General features: G+C 35.9%; 1 protein-coding gene across 1 annotated transcript; it reads right to left on the bottom strand.

Moving 5' to 3' along the window:
- Positions 1–917: 917 nt before the first annotated feature.
- Positions 918–21331, bottom strand: tube1 (tubulin, epsilon 1). Its single transcript, XM_048206160.1, is given in 13 exon segments — positions 918–1251; positions 2863–3037; positions 5235–5375; positions 6719–6859; positions 11121–11293; positions 11721–11908; positions 11983–11998; positions 12000–12105; positions 15404–15519; positions 15882–15936; positions 16074–16126; positions 19584–19657; positions 21148–21331. Coding segments are annotated over 13 exon segments (1413 nt in total). The 5' UTR covers positions 21173–21331; the 3' UTR covers positions 918–1101.
- Positions 21332–21578: the final 247 nt, after the last annotated feature.

Here is a 21578-nt window from a genome sequence, read left to right as displayed (position 1 = left end):
TTTTGAATGAATGATCACACTGATGTGAAAATAAGTGTAAAGCAAAAATACTGCTTATGCTAACCTGCAAACAAATCATCTGCCAACAGGTCAATACAGAAAGAGCCAAATTAAATGAGATGATGAAAGTTTAAGCTTTGTGCTGACTGTGCCAATGACAAGACAATGACTGTGTATGTTAATCAGATAAAGTGGCATTTCTGTTTTTTACTGAAGTGTAATGACAAATGAATCTGTGCTTTTCCTTCTATTAAAACTACATTATCCAGGCAATGTTTGATATTATGACTATTTTATTTTATTTTCATACAAAAAACAAAAACAAACAAACAAACAAAAAACAACAACTGTAATAACATTTTACAGATGAAGTGCCTCTAATACAAGGATGGGCAATTCCTGCCCTGGAGGGCTACCGTCCTGCAGAGGTTAGGTCCACTCCTAATCGAACACTTCTAAGAAAACCTAACCAAAGTCCAAGGAACTCAACTCTGCAAGACAGTGGCCCTTCCAGGACCAGAACTGCCAATCAATGCACTAGTGTCACCAAATAGAATTGTAAAAACTGTCTTTGTCTGTCATACTAACAGATCCACTCCAAATTCACACCAATCACCATTTTGCATTAAGAAAATATTGGTAAAAAATTTGAAAGTACCATTTATTATACATGTATAAATGTTTGATCATTTTGTCTAGTTACAAAGACTTGTATATACAAAAACGGTATACTCATATTACTATTAATGGGAGAAAGTGCAAAGTGCAATATGGTGGAATAAGTCCTTCTAAATAAAAGAGTCAATCGCCGATTGGTAAAGCCTTCGTGTTACTGCAGCTGCTGTTAGAAGCTTTTTTTAATACTTTTTGAGCATAAGTAACAACATTTTTGAGACAGTTGTTGTAAGACTTCATTGGAGATTTCAAATATGAAGTTTAATCATAAGGTTTGTGAACAGCTTTGGAGAATCTGATGTTTCCCCATTCAACGAGATAGAAACTGCACTTGCATGACTGAAATAGCTGCCAGAGAGGTGTTTCAAAGATGGCCGCCGAGTGAAATGACTTGCCTTAAAAGGAATTTGCTAGTATAATCACAGGTCAGGTGGCGATGGCAAGTCTGGGGGCATTGGGCATGAGAGGGCTTTCCAGGTGTGTGTAGTCTTCAATAAGATCTGAGATAGATGACAATGCCTCATTAAATCCAGCCAACTCCATGCCATCCACTGCTAGATAATGATGCAAGTGAGCCTTTGGGGAGAACAAAAAACACCATTATAACATAGTGTACATATGGACATTTAAGTCACACTTAAAAATATAGGAATGTGAAGCAAAATATAAAACGATGTAGCTTTTATTTTAAATGATCACACGTTTGTAAGACAATACAACTATTTTCAATAGTGAAATGTGTATTTTTTTAAATTTAAAATACTATCCAGTAAGATATAAGACAACTTAAGCCCTCTGATTTCCCTGAAAAGACCTGTGGCGCTATCATCTTGACTCCTATTTTCTACTTATTTTCTAACTTAAAGGGAGAGTTCACCCAAAAATGAAAATGATTCCATGATTTACTCACCCTCAAGCCATCCTAGGTGAATATGACTATCTTCTTTCAGACAAACACAATCAGAGATATATTTAAAAATATCTTAGTCCTCCAAGGTTCTGGCACATCAGCCATGCGAATTCGATGTACGTCCAAAAAGCGTTAATTTCCGCAACGTAGTACACAATGCCATGACATTCTACGTCTACGCTATAACGCATAGTACGTCAAGTCATTGTGTACTACGTCGCAGAAGTTAATGCTTTTTGGACATACAAATGCATATGGCTGTCGTGCCGTAAGCTCGTTATTTTAAAGTTTTAAATAAGTACTTTTTTTTTATAGATGGGTGCATTTTGTTTGTCTTCAAAATTTGGGCAGCCATTCACAACCATTATAAACCTTGGAGGACTAAGGATATTTTTAAATATATCTCTGATTGTGTTTGTCTGAAAGAAGATAGTCATATAAACCTTGGATGGCTTGTGGTTGAGTAAATCATGAGATAATTTTCATTTTTGGATGAACTATCCCTTTAAGAATAAAGTTAAGATTATTTTGTATTTTTTCAAAATCATTTAAATTCAACATAAAATCAAAATTGAGAAATCTTATTCACTGGCATCATGTCGACAGATGAGGTAATTAAAATTACACTGTTATGATAGTTTGATTATAAAGTATATTTGAGACTATTATAGACTTTAGATCTGGCTATGTGAGATTATAGTATGATTTTATGCTGAACATTGTATAAGCATTTGTTTCATGTGTCATTGAATAGAAGAGAGGATCTCTGTAGCGCATGCAAACGTCACATCCTTTTGATTTTGCCGTCAAAAAAAAGCGAGAATCCTTCACAAAAATCAGTCCACAGGCTTTCATAGACAACCTAGGAAGTTTCGTTAAAATGTGTTCACACATTGGCAATAAAAAGTGATTAATACATGAGAATTCTAACATATAGCACCTTTAAGAAGATTTTTGTGAATTCGGCCCCAGTCAGCGACAACACTACTGACTCATTTAATGGTGCAATTATGGAGCAGGTCAATTAATTTCTTCAATTAGAGTTGAGGTAAATGTTTGGTAAACCTATTTTAAAACGGGATTGTTTTAGTAATGTTTGCTGAAACTATGGTGCTAACATAACACACTTTACTTTTAATTTGACAGCTTAAAAGCCCAACGCATGACATGAAACCATTTACTTCCCCTTAAAGTCATTATTCATAAAGTCATAAAACAGAAGGCAATTATGAATATGTAACGTGTGAGATGCTATACAGTGGTGCTTTGGGACACACCTTCCTACGGTAGAGTTTCACAAAACGCTCCCTTAGTTCAAAAAAGGTAGATTTCACGCATGTGTTGTTGGCTAAGGCCAACAGAGAATGTGAGTGACACACAGGAGGGACTGAACACAGGCTAGTCTTCCATCCCTCCTGATTCCATGGGACAAATGGCAGGGTGGGCTTTAGCCTAAAAGACAAGAAAAAAGAACAACACAGATTATTCTATACTTTAAAATAGAGAGACTTGAGTAAATGATCATGGATTACATACAGATCACTTCATTAAGAAAGATATACTAATGTTCTGTTCCTACTTAGACTGCAATTTCTAGCATCAAAAGAGTGTTCCTAATGCAACGCCTTTCAAATAGTAGACAAAAACAACAATCACAAAAAAAAATTAGGCATATATCCGAAAATATTTAATCTGAAAAAGTAACATATCTGCCGGTTTTGTAAAATAAAAGAAAACATAAATGTTTTAAAATAAATTACTTTGCTGATGTTTAGATCTAACGATTGATCAGTGATATCAGATAACACATTGCAAATTAGCTAGCTAGCTATTGAGCCACTGAAATGCCTTTACTGTTCAGGATTCTCCAGATGTCAATGATGAGATTTAAAGCACAATTAAAAGCAGCCATCTAGATCATAAAGCTTGAATTCTAAGCATGTAGCTGCTTTGCTTAGCACACGCCATACAGTATAGTAGCCAAGTCTTCTTCTTTCTGTTTACAGACTAACATAACCATGCAAAGACGAATGGCGTCAAACTAAGATTTTCCATGAAATCCGACCCGATGTCTCAAATTATAAATGATTTTCATAAACTTACCGGTACAAATCAGTTTAAGGTAAGGAGACAGTTTTGAACACTTGTGATTTCTTATGTACTTGTTCAATAACTGTTTTTTTTTTAAACAAAAAAGTTACATACATACATGCAGCTTTAAGTACAAAAAAAATTATCTATATTGTTTTAATGACTATTTCACCCACAATTTGTGCACCTTGTATTTTTCTGCTTATTAGGCGTATTGTTTCAACATGCTAAGGTAAGATTATTACAGGGCTGGGCAACTCTAGCCCTCAAGATCCATTTTCCTGCACAGTTTAGCTCCAAACCTAATCAAACACACTTGAACAAGCTAATAAAGGTCTTCAGGATCACTAGAAAGCTATAGGCAGGTGAGTTTGATCAGGGTTGGAGCTAAACTCTGCAGGAAAGAACATCTCGAGGGCCAGAGATGCCCAGCCCTCCTCTATTACCTCATTTACCTCGTTTACCTCTGGTATTAAGATTTCATTGATACCATTTACATCTGGTATTAAAGGGACAGATCACCCAAAATGAAAATTCTCTCATTTGTTCACTGCACATCAACATTGTTCAGAGCACATCAAATATGGTAAACGGAAGCTCAAACGTGCTTGCTTGAAACGCGAACAAATGAGGTACATGCATTAAGCAAGAATGGTTGAGCTGTATGGTAAACAGAATATGGTAAACGGCAGCTCAATCTTTCTTGGTTAATGCATGTACCTCATTTGTTCTTGTGTGTCAAACAAGCACATTTGAGCTTGTGTTTACCATATTCTGTTTACCATACAGCTCACCATTCTTGCTTAATGCATGTACTTAATTTGTTCGCGTTTCAAGCAAGCATGTTTGAGCTTCCGTTTACCATATTTGATGTGCACTGAACAATGTTTATTAGGGCTGGGCGATATATCGCATGCGATTCTCACGCGCATTTCGTCAGTAAAGCCGGTTCCCTGATTACCGCTAAATCGCCATCACCTGCTTTCAAATGGAGCGCCATTTAACAGACAGAGCCGTAGTTCACTGATAAGCCACGCAATATCACGTTCATATCGCAGATGAATCGCCTTCGATAATGAACGCGATATTTGCGTGGCTTATCAGTGAACTACGGCTCTGTCTGTTAAATGGCGCACCATTTGAAAGCAGGTGATGGCGATTTAGCGGTAATCAGGGAACCGGCTTTACTGACGAAATGCGCGTGAGAATCGCATGCGATATATCGCCCAGCCCTAACGTTTATATGTGAATAAAAGTTCATTCATATCTGTTCATTATATAAAGCTATCATGTCTCTTCAGAAGCTCTGATATCTCAGTCTATGGGAAAGTAGCCCATCTTTGATTCTTTGTAGTTTATTGTGCTTGCAATCTCTCACCCCAACCCCCACTCCCCCCATAAGAAAACAAACAAACAAACAAGAAACTTGGATCTACATGATTCACATAAATGACATATTCTGAATCAAAACGATTCAAATTTTGGAGTGAGAAAAAAGATTAGGATGGGAAAAAAATAGACAGAAGGCTAAACAAATCATATTATGGGACAGACAAACCGCTCAATATTCCGGCGCAGATCTGACAGCTGAACGTTTCCACGCAGCATAAGAGCACAGGCCAGATACAGGTTGTGTTTGGGGTCAGCTCTGATCAACTGATGCTCCTTACTGAAAGCATCTGAGAACATCTGATCCAGCCTACAGAACACAACACAGCATCCACTTGGTGATGACATAAGACACTAAAGCTTCTGTGGCAGGGTTTTTCAACTTCAGTCCTGGAGGGTCACTGTTCTGCAGAGTTCAGCTATAAAGGGGTTTATGTGAATTTCACTACATTCCAAAGTTCAAGTTTGATGAACTCTGACCTATGAATTTGTGACCTACAGTACAGAACAATATGTCACAGCATGACCTCTTTGTTGAATTCAAAGAAAACAAAATTTAAAGTTTCAGGTTTGCAGCATTGCAGGAAAGTGGAGTATTTTAACATTTCATGTTGAATTTGTTTCTAAAAAGACACATCACGACAGTTGCAGTGAGGGACTAAAAGGGATAGTTCACCCAAAATTGAAAATTCTACCATCATGTACTCATCCTAAAAATTTTTCCAAACTATGGAAGTCAATGGGGTCCATTAACTGTTTGGTTCCTGCACTCCACTTTCCTGCAAAATAACTATCCCTTTAAGGTCTTCAAGATTACTTCAAAATTACAGACAGGCATGTTTGATTAAACTCTACACTAGCACTCCAGATTTGAATTGAAAAGCCCTGCTGTATGGCAATCCCTAGTCCCTAAATAGTGCATCCCTAAATAGCACATGGAAGTTGGGAAATAAGCAAAGAGTGAAATAAATGAAGTGAGCAAATTCAGATGAATTAGAATTAATATGTTACTTACATATGATGACAATATTTTTTAATCATCAACAGAATTATATATATATATTTTTTTGTGTACAGTCTTGTGAGTTACAGGCAAGTAAGACGGAAAGCACAAACCACTCCTCCCACCCCCACCTTTTTTCAGCTTTGCTATGCTTTTGTGTACGGCATCTCTGAGTTTACTGAAAATCTAGCCTTGCAAACACACAGAGCAGCAGACTATATTTATACATAATAAAATCACAGCATTTGATGTTTTACATATTGTTTCATATGTTAACACTGATTTTACTCAAAAGAAAATGGCACCTCAGTGAAATGAGTGAGCAATGTTAGTGAACAATAAACAATTATGTTGTTAATGCCTAAAAACAATCAACATTTCCTTATCCATATGATTTAATTTACTTGATTTTAATATTCTTCTTTAATATCCTATGTTTTTTTAAACATGATTTATGAAATATTTTGTAGAGCCAGCATAAATAATATTTTTTTTTTTATAAAGGTGCAAACTGCATCTATCATTCTCGCTCGATCTTGTACAAATCGGTTTTTTTAAATCATGTTTTTATATATTGGGCTTTTGAGGCAGGTGTAAGAGCAGATGAGGTGAAACCGGGTAAAAATTACTGCAAATGTATAATGACAAACCTGCGTGGTGCTATGTTTACATCAGCAAGTGTGTAGAGAGGAGTTAGGCTGGACACAAGGTAGTGTAACCGCGGGAATGGTACCAGGTTCATGGCTATCTCATTCAGATCCATGTTGAGAGAGCCCTCAAAACGTGCTGAACTGCAAGAGAAGAAATCGAATGAGTGATCAAATCTCTTAAAAAATATAAAAAAGAATCTAAGATAACAGATTACCAGTTACATTACTTTCTATAAACTCTATTTTTATAACTACTTTTATATTTTCTTGTTCATAAAAGAAAAAAAAATTAACTGCCTGTTTTTATTAGTGGTCGACTGAAATATCACCAGTTGGCATTAAATATGTGCATCGGCTGATAAGTTTTTAAGTTTGGCCAATGTGTTGGTGCACCAGACTTTTATTTTGAAGGGGCTGAGAACACCAGCTCTGAGAACTGCAGCGCCTGAACACACAGCGCTCCCATTTTCCAGCTTCATTAGTTATTTGTTAAGCTATGTTTATCAGTTTTGTCTAATACGTTACTAGATATAACTGTTAAACAAAGAATGTAACTGTATATGAAAAAGTATTATAGCATTGCTTTTATATTATTAGTAACAGAAAGGCAAACACTATTATACTTAATTCTCATTTACTGTCAGCATTCAGCAAATATACATTTATATAATTTAAACAAATCTTTGAATAACTAATAAGCATTTAATTTCACAAACCTTGCAGACTTAGTCGAATCTAGCTGTCAGATATTCTGAAATGTGCATTTTTAGCCTGCATGAACATGTTTCTGTGCTTGACAGTCGGTCCGTGTAAATTAAATTTGGACAGAAGAGTTCAGCTCCACTGGAGACACACAATCGACAAAGTTTAAACCCTTGATTTCAAACTATGCTGTGCTACATTCAGTTGCCCACTGTCATATTCATTTCATTTTCATTGTGTGCTGTATGTAAAATTAGTGTTACCTTGTTCTTTATTTAAAAAAAAGAAATGCGCACAAACTTACCAGATTATGAGTCCTCTGTTGGTTACAGTATATAGCATACTTCCTTTTTATTCATTCATTTATTCAATTCCTTTATTTGTGAAAAATATTGGCCACCCTGCTATCTAAGATATCGGCATCAGCCATAAAAAAAACAAAAAAAAAAAATGGGTCAACCACTAGTACTATCCATAATCAGTGCTGGTTAGATTACTTTTTCCCAAACCTGTCCTGGAGTACCCCCAGCCCTGCACATTTTGTATGTCTCCCTGTTTCTGACACATCCATTTCAGGTCTTTCTGTCACTACTAATGAGCACATGAGTTGAATCAGGTGTGATAAATGAGGGAAACATACAAAATGTGCAGGGCTGGGGGTACTCCAGGACAGGTTTGGGAACCACTGCTTTAGGCCAATCAGCTTTGTATTCAAAGATGCAAAAACATACAAGAATACAAGAAACAATAACATAAGAAGCATGATTTATGATTTGGCAAGAACCCACTATAGCACGATATTAGTAATAAATATGACTGACTATGAAAAATGTTTATAACAATGTTAACTTTTCAATAAGAGACACTGTGGCTGTAAATGTAGGTAAAGGGCAGATGAGGTGACAAATATTTCTCCTATTTCTCCCAACTTAGGACTGACCTCGTATAACACGTTAACATATGCATTTTATTCAAAATCCTTAACACGTTAAAATAATTTAACGCAAATAAATAAAAAACGTGAAATAGCTTAATTAACGGGAGTTTATCATACTGAGCATCTACAATCATGCAAGCACCTGAAATCCTGGTAAGTGGAAATTTATATTCTAACCCTTTAACCCATTTATTATCAGATCATATTAAGCTGGGAAAGTTTGCAGTCCAATGATTCAGTAAGCGAATTCAAACAATCAGTCCAAAATAGCACGTAAAGTCCAAGGTAGCATGTAAAGAAAACCAGGCTGATTACATCAGAGATTGCAGAGAGAATAGAGACTTTATTCAGGTGTTTCGAGCCCTCACACATCATGCTGTGGAATACATACTGAATGGAATATCAAAACATCCCACTGTTGTATGGCCAGATGATACGCAAACTACATTTCTCGGCTGGGCAAAGCAAACCAGCGTCTCGCTAGTAAAATTTTATGGATGAGGATTGCAATCAAGGTAAAGACAATTGTGGTGATGTACAGGAGTCGTACAGTAAGCACATATGTTTTTGACTTATATTACAATTTAAACAAGCTCTGTGATACTGTACACATACTATACACCATGAATTCTGGAAAAAAAAAAAAAAAAAAAAATCTGTAATGTTTTTTTTTTTTTTTTTCATGGGTGCTTTGGTGTGCACAAATTTAAGAATTATATGGATTCCTTATATGATTTGGTTATTTTGTGTCCTTTTGGAGTCTCTAAGTGTGCCTTTTTGGAAAGACACCATAATTTACCTTGAAAAAAGCTTTCAGAAAATACAGTTTTTTGAAAATCACCCTTCAATCTGATGGTTTTCTTTGCTGGATATAGCAAATGATGACAAAATGAATGTGCTAAACAAGATAAATGGTGTATGCTTAATTTCAAGGTAAGTGTGTGATTAATTATGGTTAAAAAATTTTAATCTATTGATAGCCCTTATATACACCCTGACAAAAGTCTTGTCGCCTATCCAAGTTGTAGGAACAACAAATAATAACTTGACTTCTAGTTGATCATTTGGAATCAGAAGTGGCTTATAGAGGCAAAGGCCTCTAGATTATGTTTATTTTACCAAAATAAAATCTTATCATGCCTTGATTTTTAATTATTTAATTAGGACAGAAAGGTCAGACTTTGCTTAGACAAAAGTCTTGTCACATCTTTAAAGGATTCAACCAATCACAGATTAGAGGGTCACCTGTGACAAATACTGTAATTAACACATTCCCAGGTGTGTAGAGAAGAAGAACCCCAGCACACCCAACCTTCATTTGAAATGCATCCTGACCTCTGACAGCATGCCAAAGATTCAACCACAGACCAAAGTGCTGATCATCAAGAGCCTGAAGACCAAGTCTCCTGCTGAGGTGGCAGACATCTTTCAAGTGGAGAGGATAAGAAAAAGATTTGAAGAAACTGGTGAAGTTCATGACAGGCCCAGGTCAGGCAGACCTCATAAGACAACTGTTCGAGAGGACCGTTTGGTTGGTTCGACAGTCCAGGGCCAGCCCTTTTTCAATTTCAGCAGAGCAACATAACGACTGGTCACCAGAAACCCCTGTATCTACAAGAACAGTTTGTCGAATTCTGTCACACAGTGGTCTCAATGGTTGAATTAGTGCTCTGAAACCAGCATTAAATAGAAGACAACTAATAAATTATGTTGCATTTGCCAAGGCCCACAGCTTGCAGGAAGGATGGACTGTGGAAAAGTAGCAGAAGGTTGATTTTTCCAATGAATCATCTATTGAACTGCATCCCAACGCAAATACTGCAGAAGATCTATCGGAACCCGCATGGACCCAAGATTCACACAGAAAACAGTCAAGTTCGGTGGAGGAAAAATCATGGTTTGGGGTTACATTCAGTACGGGGGCATGCGAGAGATCTGCAGAGTGGATGGCAACATCAACAGCCTGAGGTATAAAGACATTCTTGCTGCCCATTACATTCCATACCACAGGAGAGGGTAAATTCTTCAGCAGCATGGCGCTCCTTCTCATACTTCAGCCTCCACATCAAAGTTCCTGAAAGCAAAGAAGGTCAAGGTGCTCCAGGATTGGCCAGCCCAGTTACCAAACATGAACATTATTGAAGCATGACTGGAGTAAGATGAAGGAGGAGGCATTGAAGATGAAACCAAAGAATCTTGATGAACTCTGGGAGTCCTGCAAGAATGCTTTCTTTGCCATTCCAGATGACTTTATTAATAAGTAATTTGAGTCATTGCCGAGACGTATGGATGCAGTCCTCCAAGCTCATGGGAGTCATACACAATATTAATTATTTTTCACTGAACCATGACTTTATGTTCTGTACTGTACATTTTCTGTTAAGTGACAAGACTTTTGTCTAAGTAAAGTCTGACATTTCTGTCCTAATAAATAATTAAAAATCAAGGCATGACAAGATTTTATTTTGGTAAAATAAGCATAATCTTGAGGCCTTTGCCTTTCATATAAGCCACTTCTGATTCCAAATGATCAACTAGAAGTCAAGTTATTATTTGTTGATCCTACAACTTGGATAGGCAACAAGACTTTTGTCAGGGTGTGTATATACATAAAATCATTCCTGTGATTCCTATTTAAAAGGTTATTTTTATGTTAAAAACATTATTCTTATTATGTTCTTCTCTTTTAATGCCTAATGTAGGTTCAACTTCAATTTCACTACTGCATAAAGCACAATCTTTTTTTAGCACATGATTAAGTACCTGGTAATATTAAGAAGTAGATTGGCCACAATGTTGTTCATGGCATCAAAAGGTTTTTCGACCTTCACAACCCCTCCTTGTCCAGAGATGATAGTACAGTCCTTCTTGATGGTACAGCCTAGTTTGCCAGTGTTGGACATATGCTGTATCTTACCAACAATATCCACCAGGGACTAGAATAATAGTAGAGAAAAATAATTAAAATTGTTATGATTTGTTCACCATCATGTCATTCCAAAACTGTATGAGTACCTGTATGTGTTTTTACACAAAAGGAAAAACTGTGAAGAACATCAGTGCAGCTCTTGTTTTCACACAGCAAAACTGCAGTGATTAGGGGCAGTGCTTTTTGTCCCAAACAGGACAATAAAGCACAATAATGCTAGTCGATGTGACTTTTATGCTCTATAAGTATCCTGATGGCATAATACGATAGCTTTGTCTGAGCAACAGACTAGTCATTATTCAGTGAAAATCTTTCCATCCAGTCTCATTTGCAAATCAACATATTCAAATTTAATGTTTCAATTGGTTGAGACATGTGACCAGATGACAGAATTTTCAGTTCTAAAAACCCTTTAAAATTTTAAGAAGTCATACCTGGTTATCAACCGGCAAGACACAGTCTGCATGTTCTGTGAGTTCTTTCATGGCTAGGACGCTGTTGTAGGGAGAGGTGATGACATCATCTTCTGCTGTCGGGTAAACGGAGGTCACTATCCGACATACCTCTGGGAACTCCTCTTCTAGAAGCTTCAACACAAATGTGCCTAACCCTGAACCAGTCCCTAAACACACAAATGTACGCTTGGGTCACCACCAAATCTGAACACAGGTAACATGACAGACATCAGAAGCTCACCTCCACCCATGGAATGAAATGAGGAAGAAGCACTGAAGGCAATCACAGTGTTCTGCGGCCTTACGGACCTGATCCACAATCTGCTCTCTGTAGGTCAAGCCATATGTGTGATGCCCGACTGCCCTAAGGATCATAGACCAATCATATATTGTCAATCACTGATCAAAAGTCCAAAAAAATAAAATAAAATAAAAACAGTAATAATGTTAAATAACTATTTTTAGTTGAATATTTTAAAATGTAATTATTTAATTCATTAGCCATTACTCCAGTCTTCAGTGTCACATGATCGTTCAGAAATCATTCTAATATGCTGATTTGATGCTCAAGTCACACTGCTAAATAGAAAGTCCAAAAGAACAGCATTTATTTAAAATAGATTTCATTGTCACTTTTGATCAATTTAATGCTTACTTGCTAAATATAAGTATTGATTTCTTTAAAAAAAAAATCTTACTGATCCCAAACTTTTAAACGGTATCAAAGTATTTATTCAAAAGTATTTTTTTTATCTGGTAGAAAAACATGTCTTGTACATTCTGGAACAGCTTTTGCACCAATTACACACCTATACGATGCCTTAAAATGCTTTCTTGGTTGGCAGCTGATTTTGGTGAACTGAACTGTTTTAGCACTACAAATGTGAGGCAACATGACAATGTCTGACTCGGTTTTATTCATCTTTAGCCTTCGGTTTCGACTGACTGGCGTCATTTCAATCAAAATCAAAGTTTCTGTATACCTGTCTAAGAAGATGACAAGCAATTGACCTTGAGCACTGAGGAATAGTAACATAGGCCCAGTTTACACCTGGTTTTAAGATCAATCTCAGGTGATTTGTCTCAGGTGAAGTGGTCAAAGACATATCACTCTTTACGAGTAGCAGTTACATGTGTGTGATCAGATTTCAAAGGGTCTCAATTTTGTGACTGCATGCATCACGTCAAAGCAAAAGAAGATTAAGTGTGGGGAAAAAGGTTGGCCAAGTTTAAACCCTATTTTAGCACAGTAGCCCTGTTTTAGTAAGTAGTCACATTTGACCATTTGAGCTTTTAAGATATAAATCTACAAATGCAATGTGGTCACATGTGTTTTCGACATCCCATTGTGGTTGAAAGTGGACAAGATCAAAATATTTTTGACCTTGTTTATACTTGTATTTACTTGTCTACTTGTGATGTAAAAGGTCCACAAAGTCATATCTCATAGGAGAAGTGGGGAGTTTTTCTTGACAAGGTATTCTTGTGTTCTTGACAAATGATTTTCATCTAGTTGGAAGCATAAAAATCTGTTACAAACCTGCTAACCTGTAACATGAACATACAGGGTTGGCATTATCTGTGTAACGATTATGCGATATGTGTTATGATGGGTTATGAGTGGTTTCATAATGATTATGCCATAGTACTGTTATTTCTAGTCTGTACTCCAACACCTACAGCAAAGAGCAAATCAAAGATGCCCAAAAAGTGGAATATTTAAGAGCAAATTTTTTCCTTCTGAAATACTAGGTGCTGAGTGTAAGGGATAATGTTCAGTCCGCTGGTCTTAAATTGTCAAACCTCTTGAAGATCACCCTTTAAGGTTTTATTTTGCAATAATGTGTGTGTTTACATGACCAACAATTATGTAATAAAGAAGAGGAAGGACAAAATTAGTAATTTTGGATGCTTGGTTTCAATAAAAGCTGTTTTTATATACTCACCAGAATAGAAAAGAACTTTGCTGTGAATACATTTATGACTTGATATGTTTTACAAGTCCGAATCTCTAACCATTAGGCCACAACTGCCTCACAACTTGACAACAACAGGTCCTATACCAAAATTTTATTTAATAGAAATTAGCCTTAAATAATGTATAATTACCAGCACACGTCAAGCTGTTTTGTACTTTTTACAAAAGAGAAATGCTTTGAATGTGGATGTGCAAGCAGTTTCCATGGTAACAAACAATACCTGCTTGTAAAAGGGAATGAACATATCCTGTATCTGAGGCTAAATCACTAAATATTTAGAATGCAACAGCTCATATACAATTTTTTAACTCCAAAAGATTGGCCACTGATCAGAACCAGATGATAATCACACATTTTAATGATGCAAAAAACGCAGCATGAGGGGCGAATATGAAAGGCTAAAAAAAAAAAAAAAAACGAGATTAAAAAGATAATTAAAAAATAATTTAATTAAAGTTTAATTACACCTATGAGTTATATCTAATATCAATTAATTGGGGGCACAGGTTTTCTTATATATAAGGAGGGGACAAAAAACTAAATAAAATTCAAAAAACAAGTTTAGAATCAAATCTAAAATAAAATCTATGCATATATCGAATAGAATTTTGATTAAAAAATTGAAAATCAATTTTTAATCGAATTGTGAGATTCCAAAAGATTCCCTCACCTAGCAGCTATGTGCTGACACAACTGCTATATTCCATCCCCTTCCCAAAGGCTTTGCTTGGTAGGGTGCTTAGCCAGACTGCTGAGAACTTTGCCTTCATCAAGACCCATGTGTTGAGACATGGCAGTAATAACAGTTTAATAATTTAATAACAGCAATAATCTCTGTTCATCTCTTCAACACAGCATTCCCACAGCATAAGCTACTGATGTAGTGTCAAATGAACCTATGAAAGGGAACGTCCCTGTTACATATGTAACCCTGGTTCCATGAGTGAGACACTGGGCAGCTCTGCTATACTCTACAAATAACTGCTACAAATACTTCTTAGAAAAATTTTTTGGAGCATGTCCCTTTTTAAGCACTGGTGATGTGTTGTCTCTGAGGGCGGCACTTGCACCATCAGCCAATGAATTGGTGTGATTCACCTGGAGGGTGTTTCTCGTTCCCTACTCAGGAAACCAAGATTACATACGTGTTTTCCATTTCCTTTTTGACTGTGAAACAATGGCTTGGGCTAGTGCTGCCACCTTGTGCGAGCTGGTTAGAGAAATCAGACTGTGCATGTACAGTGTACACGTACTATGGTAATGATGAAATTTACGTCACACGCACTGTACACCTATCCTCGTATAAGTGCAAAAAACTAAGTATTACTTTGGGCTTTAGCCATGGGGTTGGAGAGGAGGTAGTGTCATACAGAATCAAAAGCAATGTGTATGTCATAGTACGTGTAGCATATGTCTGAATTGCAGAGGCCTTGGGAAAGGATTTCTAATGGGGGAAGTCATTGAACGGCAGACAATAATTCCAAGCAGGTTTTGATAGGTACCCGTGCTGTTAATTTACTTATAGCAGAATCTCAACCAGTTAAATCTCAACTGTTTCTCTCTTTGCAGAGCATATATCATACTGTCCAACCTTTGTTAGAACTGTGTCCGTTTTAGAAGCAGACATTCCACAAGCATGCATGTAATCTGTGTGACTGAGTCCCTGCCGAGACAGACTCTCACCAGTTGTTCCCTGAACCAGAGACATCACTTATGAGTTGTGTGCTGTTGAAGAGAGAACGCAACGGTCCTTGCAGAATCTCTCCTAAGACTCCCTCCTCCATGTCCACTAATACGGCCTGAAGACAAAGACACACACACAAATTTGTTTTTCTATTATGTTGAGGACTTACCATTGACTTCTGTTGTTTTTAAGGAATGGGCATTTTGTCTATTTGAGAACTGAATAATATATTAATCAAATGAGTACTTGAGAGGTAAATTTGCTCATTTTTTTTAAATTGATGATCCATGTACACGAGTAAGACAGACATCTTTGGCTGCTGCTCTTTTAATGTCTTTCCATGAGCGTAACATGTAGGCACTGTAAGCCAAACCGCACACATCTCAAACTCACTCTCACACATACAAAGTAGCAGTCAAATACTACAGTCCTGTTACCATGCTCCGATCCCAATTCATCACCTAACATGGTGCTCACCCTGGCCTTTAGAGATGTGATCCTGCCCCCTGTAGAGTCTGCTCCACCCGCTCTCCTTCAAATACACCACACACACACCAGAAGTACATACATGAGATCCCACAATAACTCAAATGGATCAGCAAAGAGAGGAAGATGTGGACAAACAGAGTAAAGTGAACAGAGTAGAACAGAGTCCGAGAGAGAGGCTACCTTTGGTCAACATTTCTAAAGAAGCTGCTCAATGCCTCATCATAAACTCCTGTCTGCAGAGACAAAAGCAAGACTCAGTTAATGTTTTCAGATCAGAAATATCTCTGATATTATGTATATTGTGCAAGGGGTATGTAAACTTATGATGACCAGAAACTGCACTTGTTTAGATATACATTAGATGTCCACATATCGGATATATATATATATATCTGATGATTTAAAACCACATTTGGAAGTGGCTCAGGAATAGGGCTGGATGATTAATCAAAAAGTAATCCAAACCGAAATTCAGAACCTCTAACGACGTAATTTTCCCATTGTCGATTATTTAGTTTTTTTAATCATATTAATACTTTCCCCTTAAAACATACTACCGCGTGTGTAGTCAAGTGACTCCACCCCGTCCAGTCAGCGGCATGGAATCAACACAGACTCAGAGGCGAACTCAGATGCCGAGTCATCACACACAGTGCGTGATCCCCAAATTGAGATCACTTTCACTTGCCTTCTCATGAAAATTTGTCAATTGTATGTGTTTAAAGGCTTGCCAGTTTGGACATTTAAGCAATTTTAGACCATCGAATGTGTATCATTATATTGAGCTACTGCGCTGATGTACTGTGGAACACAAACACTCATACAGACAGTAGCTGGCACATCACGTGAAGATCACACATATGCCAATGCTGTCCTGTGATTTATCACTAAAGTAGCTTAGAAACTCAAGGGCCGTTTTCACAGACAGGGCTTAGACTTGCTTTCAGTTATAACAGCTCAAACATGCATTTTAGTCTAGGACTAGCCTTGCCTGTGAAACCAGGGGAATAAGTTATAGCATATATTTTTCTACTTTTGAAGTAACTACTTATAACCCCTAGCTTCACAATTAATAGAGAGATGGTATAATATACTAGTGAAGGGGTGGATTCTGGAATCCACTGCCACTTCTATATATATCTTTTAAGTTATTAATCAACATTTATATTTCTGTTAAATTATTTGAATGACTTAACAATATATGTTAAAGCATCTATTTTCCTCTGTACCTCTCACTAAGAGAAAAGAACATGTTATCAGTATGTTTTGGGGAAAGTTTCCTGCTCAGAGCAGAGCTCAGATCAACTTCAGCCTTGAAGAAGCTGTGAATCATGTGTATCTGTGTATGTGCGCTAAGTGTTTTGTGCAGGTCCCTTTGTACTGGACAACTGGCATTCTGCTTGAGACCAGCAGACGCCACATCATGACTCCAAAAGGACATCCGGTACCTAAATCCAGGGTCCCCTTCGTCATCAACGTGACGAAGGGAGATATGCTTCTTACTATCTGTCCATGTGTGGAAAATTTCTAATCTTGTCTATTTTTCTTAGCCAATCAGAATCATCCAACCTGAAGTAATGACGTAGTTAGTTGATTCTGTTCGAGTATAATTGTTGTGGAAATGTGAATGTACGCAGAGCGGCCTACGAACTCCTTGGGAGACTTGAAGCTGGCTTCTGCTGATGAAACTGCAAACTATTCTTCATTAAATTTTTCTTCAATTTATTAATTTTTTTAAACTTTGACTCCGGGTCTTTATTCAACATATCTGGTTTCAAGGGTCCTAAACTGTTTATCCCCAACACTAGTAATGTGCTAATTTACTGTATCTGTATCTGATTTACAATGAGCAGAAATCTGTAAGAAATGTTACGAACCATAGATTAAAAAAACATACAAAAAAAAAACAAAATAATCGTTCATTAATCGTAATTGAGGTAAAATGTTCAATTAATCGAGATTTTGATTTTAGGTCACATCGTCCAGCCCTACTCAGGATTTTTTGCGCCAGCTGTCTGTCCGCTTTGTGTTGCATACATGTTTTAGAATTTTTTTTTAAGGTGAATCTTATGAAAACACTAATACCAATAAGTGTAAAGCAAAATGTATACATCATTGAGAGACGTGTTGTGTCAAAACAGAATTATTTTTATGGATTTACCAATGTATCGGCCAATTAAAAAAATATATTTTCACTATCGGTCATCACCCGAAAGGACAAAACTTTTAGTTATACATTTAGTTAACTAGCTATAGAAAACAACTAGAGAGGAGCTTATTTACTGTTAATTATATATGTATTTTTGAATAAATATGCCATGAAGACAAGTGTTTATGAATACTACCTTATGTGCAGAATGAGTTGTATAGAAATATTTCAGATTTTACGTGTAGTTTTTATATCTGAAATAAAAAAATAGCAGTTGAATATAATAGCTTTACAGCATTAGTTGGGAGAGAATGTTTTTTTCCTTGAAGAAAATTAAGGATTTTATTAATTACAATCGGTATTGGCAAAGAAATTTAGTATTGGTGCATCTCTATGACCAAATTCTTATCTGTATGACCAAATTCTTATTTCACAGTATGAGAAAGTTTTTACGATTTCAAAATAACGATACACCAGTATATCATGATATAGTTATTTTGTGTTATTTTATCTAATTTCTGTTATTAAAAATTAAGAAAAAAGAAGCAAATTACAAACAATAGGACAAATACAATACAACAAAAATTATTTTTTTTTTCCAGGTACAATAGGATTATTTAACATGTAGTTAGAATTAGCACAGAAATTTAATAATCAAATGTAAAACACATTTAAGCGGTTTAGTCCAAATTTTCAGAATTAATTTTCTTTGTCCTTTTTAACTTCTGGAAGAGGTTTGTTCTTGTGCGTCATTCAGGTTGGGTTGAGCTTCTGCTTATGTTCGCTGATCAGTTTTATTATTTACAATATAAATCCTAAATTAAATCTATTCATCATAAAAAGCGATCGAGTCTCTTCAGAAAATTTGGACTAAACCGCTCGATTCATATGGATTAGTTTTCCGATATCTTTATGAACTTTTTGAAGTGTTAAAGTGGTCGTTGCAAAGGCAGTCAATAGAGGAACGGACATCTCTCAAATTTCATCAAAATGGGATTCCAAAATGACATTCCAGGTATGTTTTAAAAAAAAATTTAGGGTTAAGTTCAATTTACGGGATATAATATAGCTAACGTGACGATTGATGCATTTGACTAATATAATGATATGATCATTTAAAATATTTCATATGAGATACAGTATATTACAGACCTTTAAATTTTATTTACACATGTGAATGGAATACTTTTCATGTTTTCTAGAATTTTTTTTTTTATTTGATTGAAATCCAACCCAACACTTGCATTATTATGCTGTATGCTGCTTTTTAAATATATATATAATTCTTCTGCTAATATTCAGCTGCTCAAATCTATTTAGCACGTGGTGACTTTGTGGTGACCAAAATGCAGTGTCGTTATGTTAAAATGTTAAAATGGCACTGAGCCACTCACTGGCGCCCTCTCCAGCTAGAGGGACCCTTTCACCATACCTAAAAACAGCCCTGTGTGCAACACATATACTGTAGTTTCATGCAAGAATAATTAGAAGAATCAAGTATTTTGAAAAGCAGCTGTATAGTGTCAAAAATGATTTCTCACTTGATTGACATGTGCATGTTCTCTGAGTGCAAGGTCCCAGAAGCGGCAGCCCACCTGATTCCCACACTGACCAACTGGGGGAAAAAAAGACATAAAACACCAAACATCATTAAATATCTGTATTTAATTTGTACAATGAAGACTAGAACTCTAAGGTTATTTTATATTTAATTACTTTATCCGGTATTTCTTACCTGAATAGCCCTATACTGTTAAACCTACATGAAAAACTTAGAGCAATTTATTTAATTTGTATCTTTATTCTATTGTATTTATTTGTGCTATTGTTTGTATTTTTTTAAGTTCTTTTGTTCTTATTTTATTACTGACTGTTTACTTGTCTTTTAAAAAACAAAAACTATTCAATTCAAAGTTCAAATCAAGCTATCTAGTGCAATTGCAATAAAATCATTCCATTGTAAAAACACAAATATATTGAGTGAGCAAACATTTAGGTGAAATAGTTGTAATGTCTGTAAAATCTGTCAACATATAAAGTGATCTCTTCAGAAGAAATTATTGATTGCCTAGACTTTCATGGATCCTTCGCATGGATTAAAAAAATTAGATAACATTAAAAATATCTATATGATAGTATATACGGCGGTTCTTCCCAGTGGTGTCGAATATCGATACTTTTTTACTTTTTTTAAAGGTATCATATCGAAGTTAGAAATTCCAGTATCATGACAAAACTAGTGTAGCATGTCACAAACTTTTGAAAATTTTCCAAAGGGTGTCATGACTTAAAAATCTACATAGTCTGAATTGGGTTTCCACAGAGTTGTACCTTCACCAGTTTTAGAGATCTTTGATGGAATAAAATCCTCATGTTCTGATAACAATGACATGTGATATTCAACTTGTATTAAGTTCTTTGTCTGCAATGAGTGGTGCAAGTATGGCTATGAAAACTTCAGGTAAAGTTAAGGCTAGGACAAAATTGCTTGCTAGATGTGTTAACTTTCTGGATAAACAAAATTTAAAATGACTTGCATCATATTTAGTGCAATGTCATTTTGAGTACGCATGCATTTCTTGGATGTATGATCTGTTCCATGTATGATTGGATAATCATAAGTTACAGAAATCTCAAAATAAATTGAGTTGAATTGAATTGTGATTGTAAATTTTGCAAATGTGTAAACTTACTGAAGCTTTGTATTTATAGGAGTAACTGTTTATACAAAGCCAGCCACTGTCCTGTCAACGACTTTGACAAATGAGTGTATTTCACTACTTTTTTGACTAATAAATCAAATCAAATAAGAAATCTTGTTTTTCATGCTCTAAGAGCAATAAGAAAAAATCCTGAAGTTGTCATAATTCATGCTTGGAAGAGTTAATTTTTAAAGTGGCAGACCAAGTCCCCCGCAGCATCCCCATATAGTCCATATCAGTGGTCTTGCCTTGACAAATTAATATTTTCGAAAACACCACCTACCCGCAAAAACTCGGTTTTGTACCAAACAGTGGTTTGTTTTAACAAATCTAGCAGTTGGCACGTAGCGTATGTAATAACGCTGTTAACTGCAGTGTAACCATTAAAGATGAACTCTCTTACCTTGGACTACTATGGACTGTGTCATCTTTTTTGGTTAATACAATTTCATCAAACTAAATTGAAATTTGTTACACCATCGCTGTCTAAGCGACGTCCATCTGTAAAAGTTATCTCTTGTTCTTTAGCCGTTGTTGTTTGCTATAGAAACAGTACAGTAGGCGTTTCGCGCGTTGCCGTTGAAGTCAAGAGTCGTAGGTTGATGACGTATCACAGCGCACCAGGAAGTTCTGCTTCTGTTTGTAGTTTTTCCTCTTACCATTTTCCTCTAAGCATTTTATCCACAAATGTGGATGTTTCATGCCTCCCCCTGTCTGTACTTTCCAATAATGATTTAAATAACAATTAAAAAGCTGGGATTTTGTTGTATTTAGTTGATAAAATAATTTAGTATAATATTTTGTTAATATCCCTTTGAATATCCCTTTATTCTC

This window comes from Megalobrama amblycephala, linkage group LG11 (assembly GCF_018812025.1).
Source record: "Megalobrama amblycephala isolate DHTTF-2021 linkage group LG11, ASM1881202v1, whole genome shotgun sequence".
Lineage (NCBI taxonomy): Eukaryota > Metazoa > Chordata > Actinopteri > Cypriniformes > Xenocyprididae > Megalobrama > Megalobrama amblycephala.
Note: the sequence above shows the minus strand (reverse complement) of the source record. Positions and strands in the feature narration are given on the sequence as shown.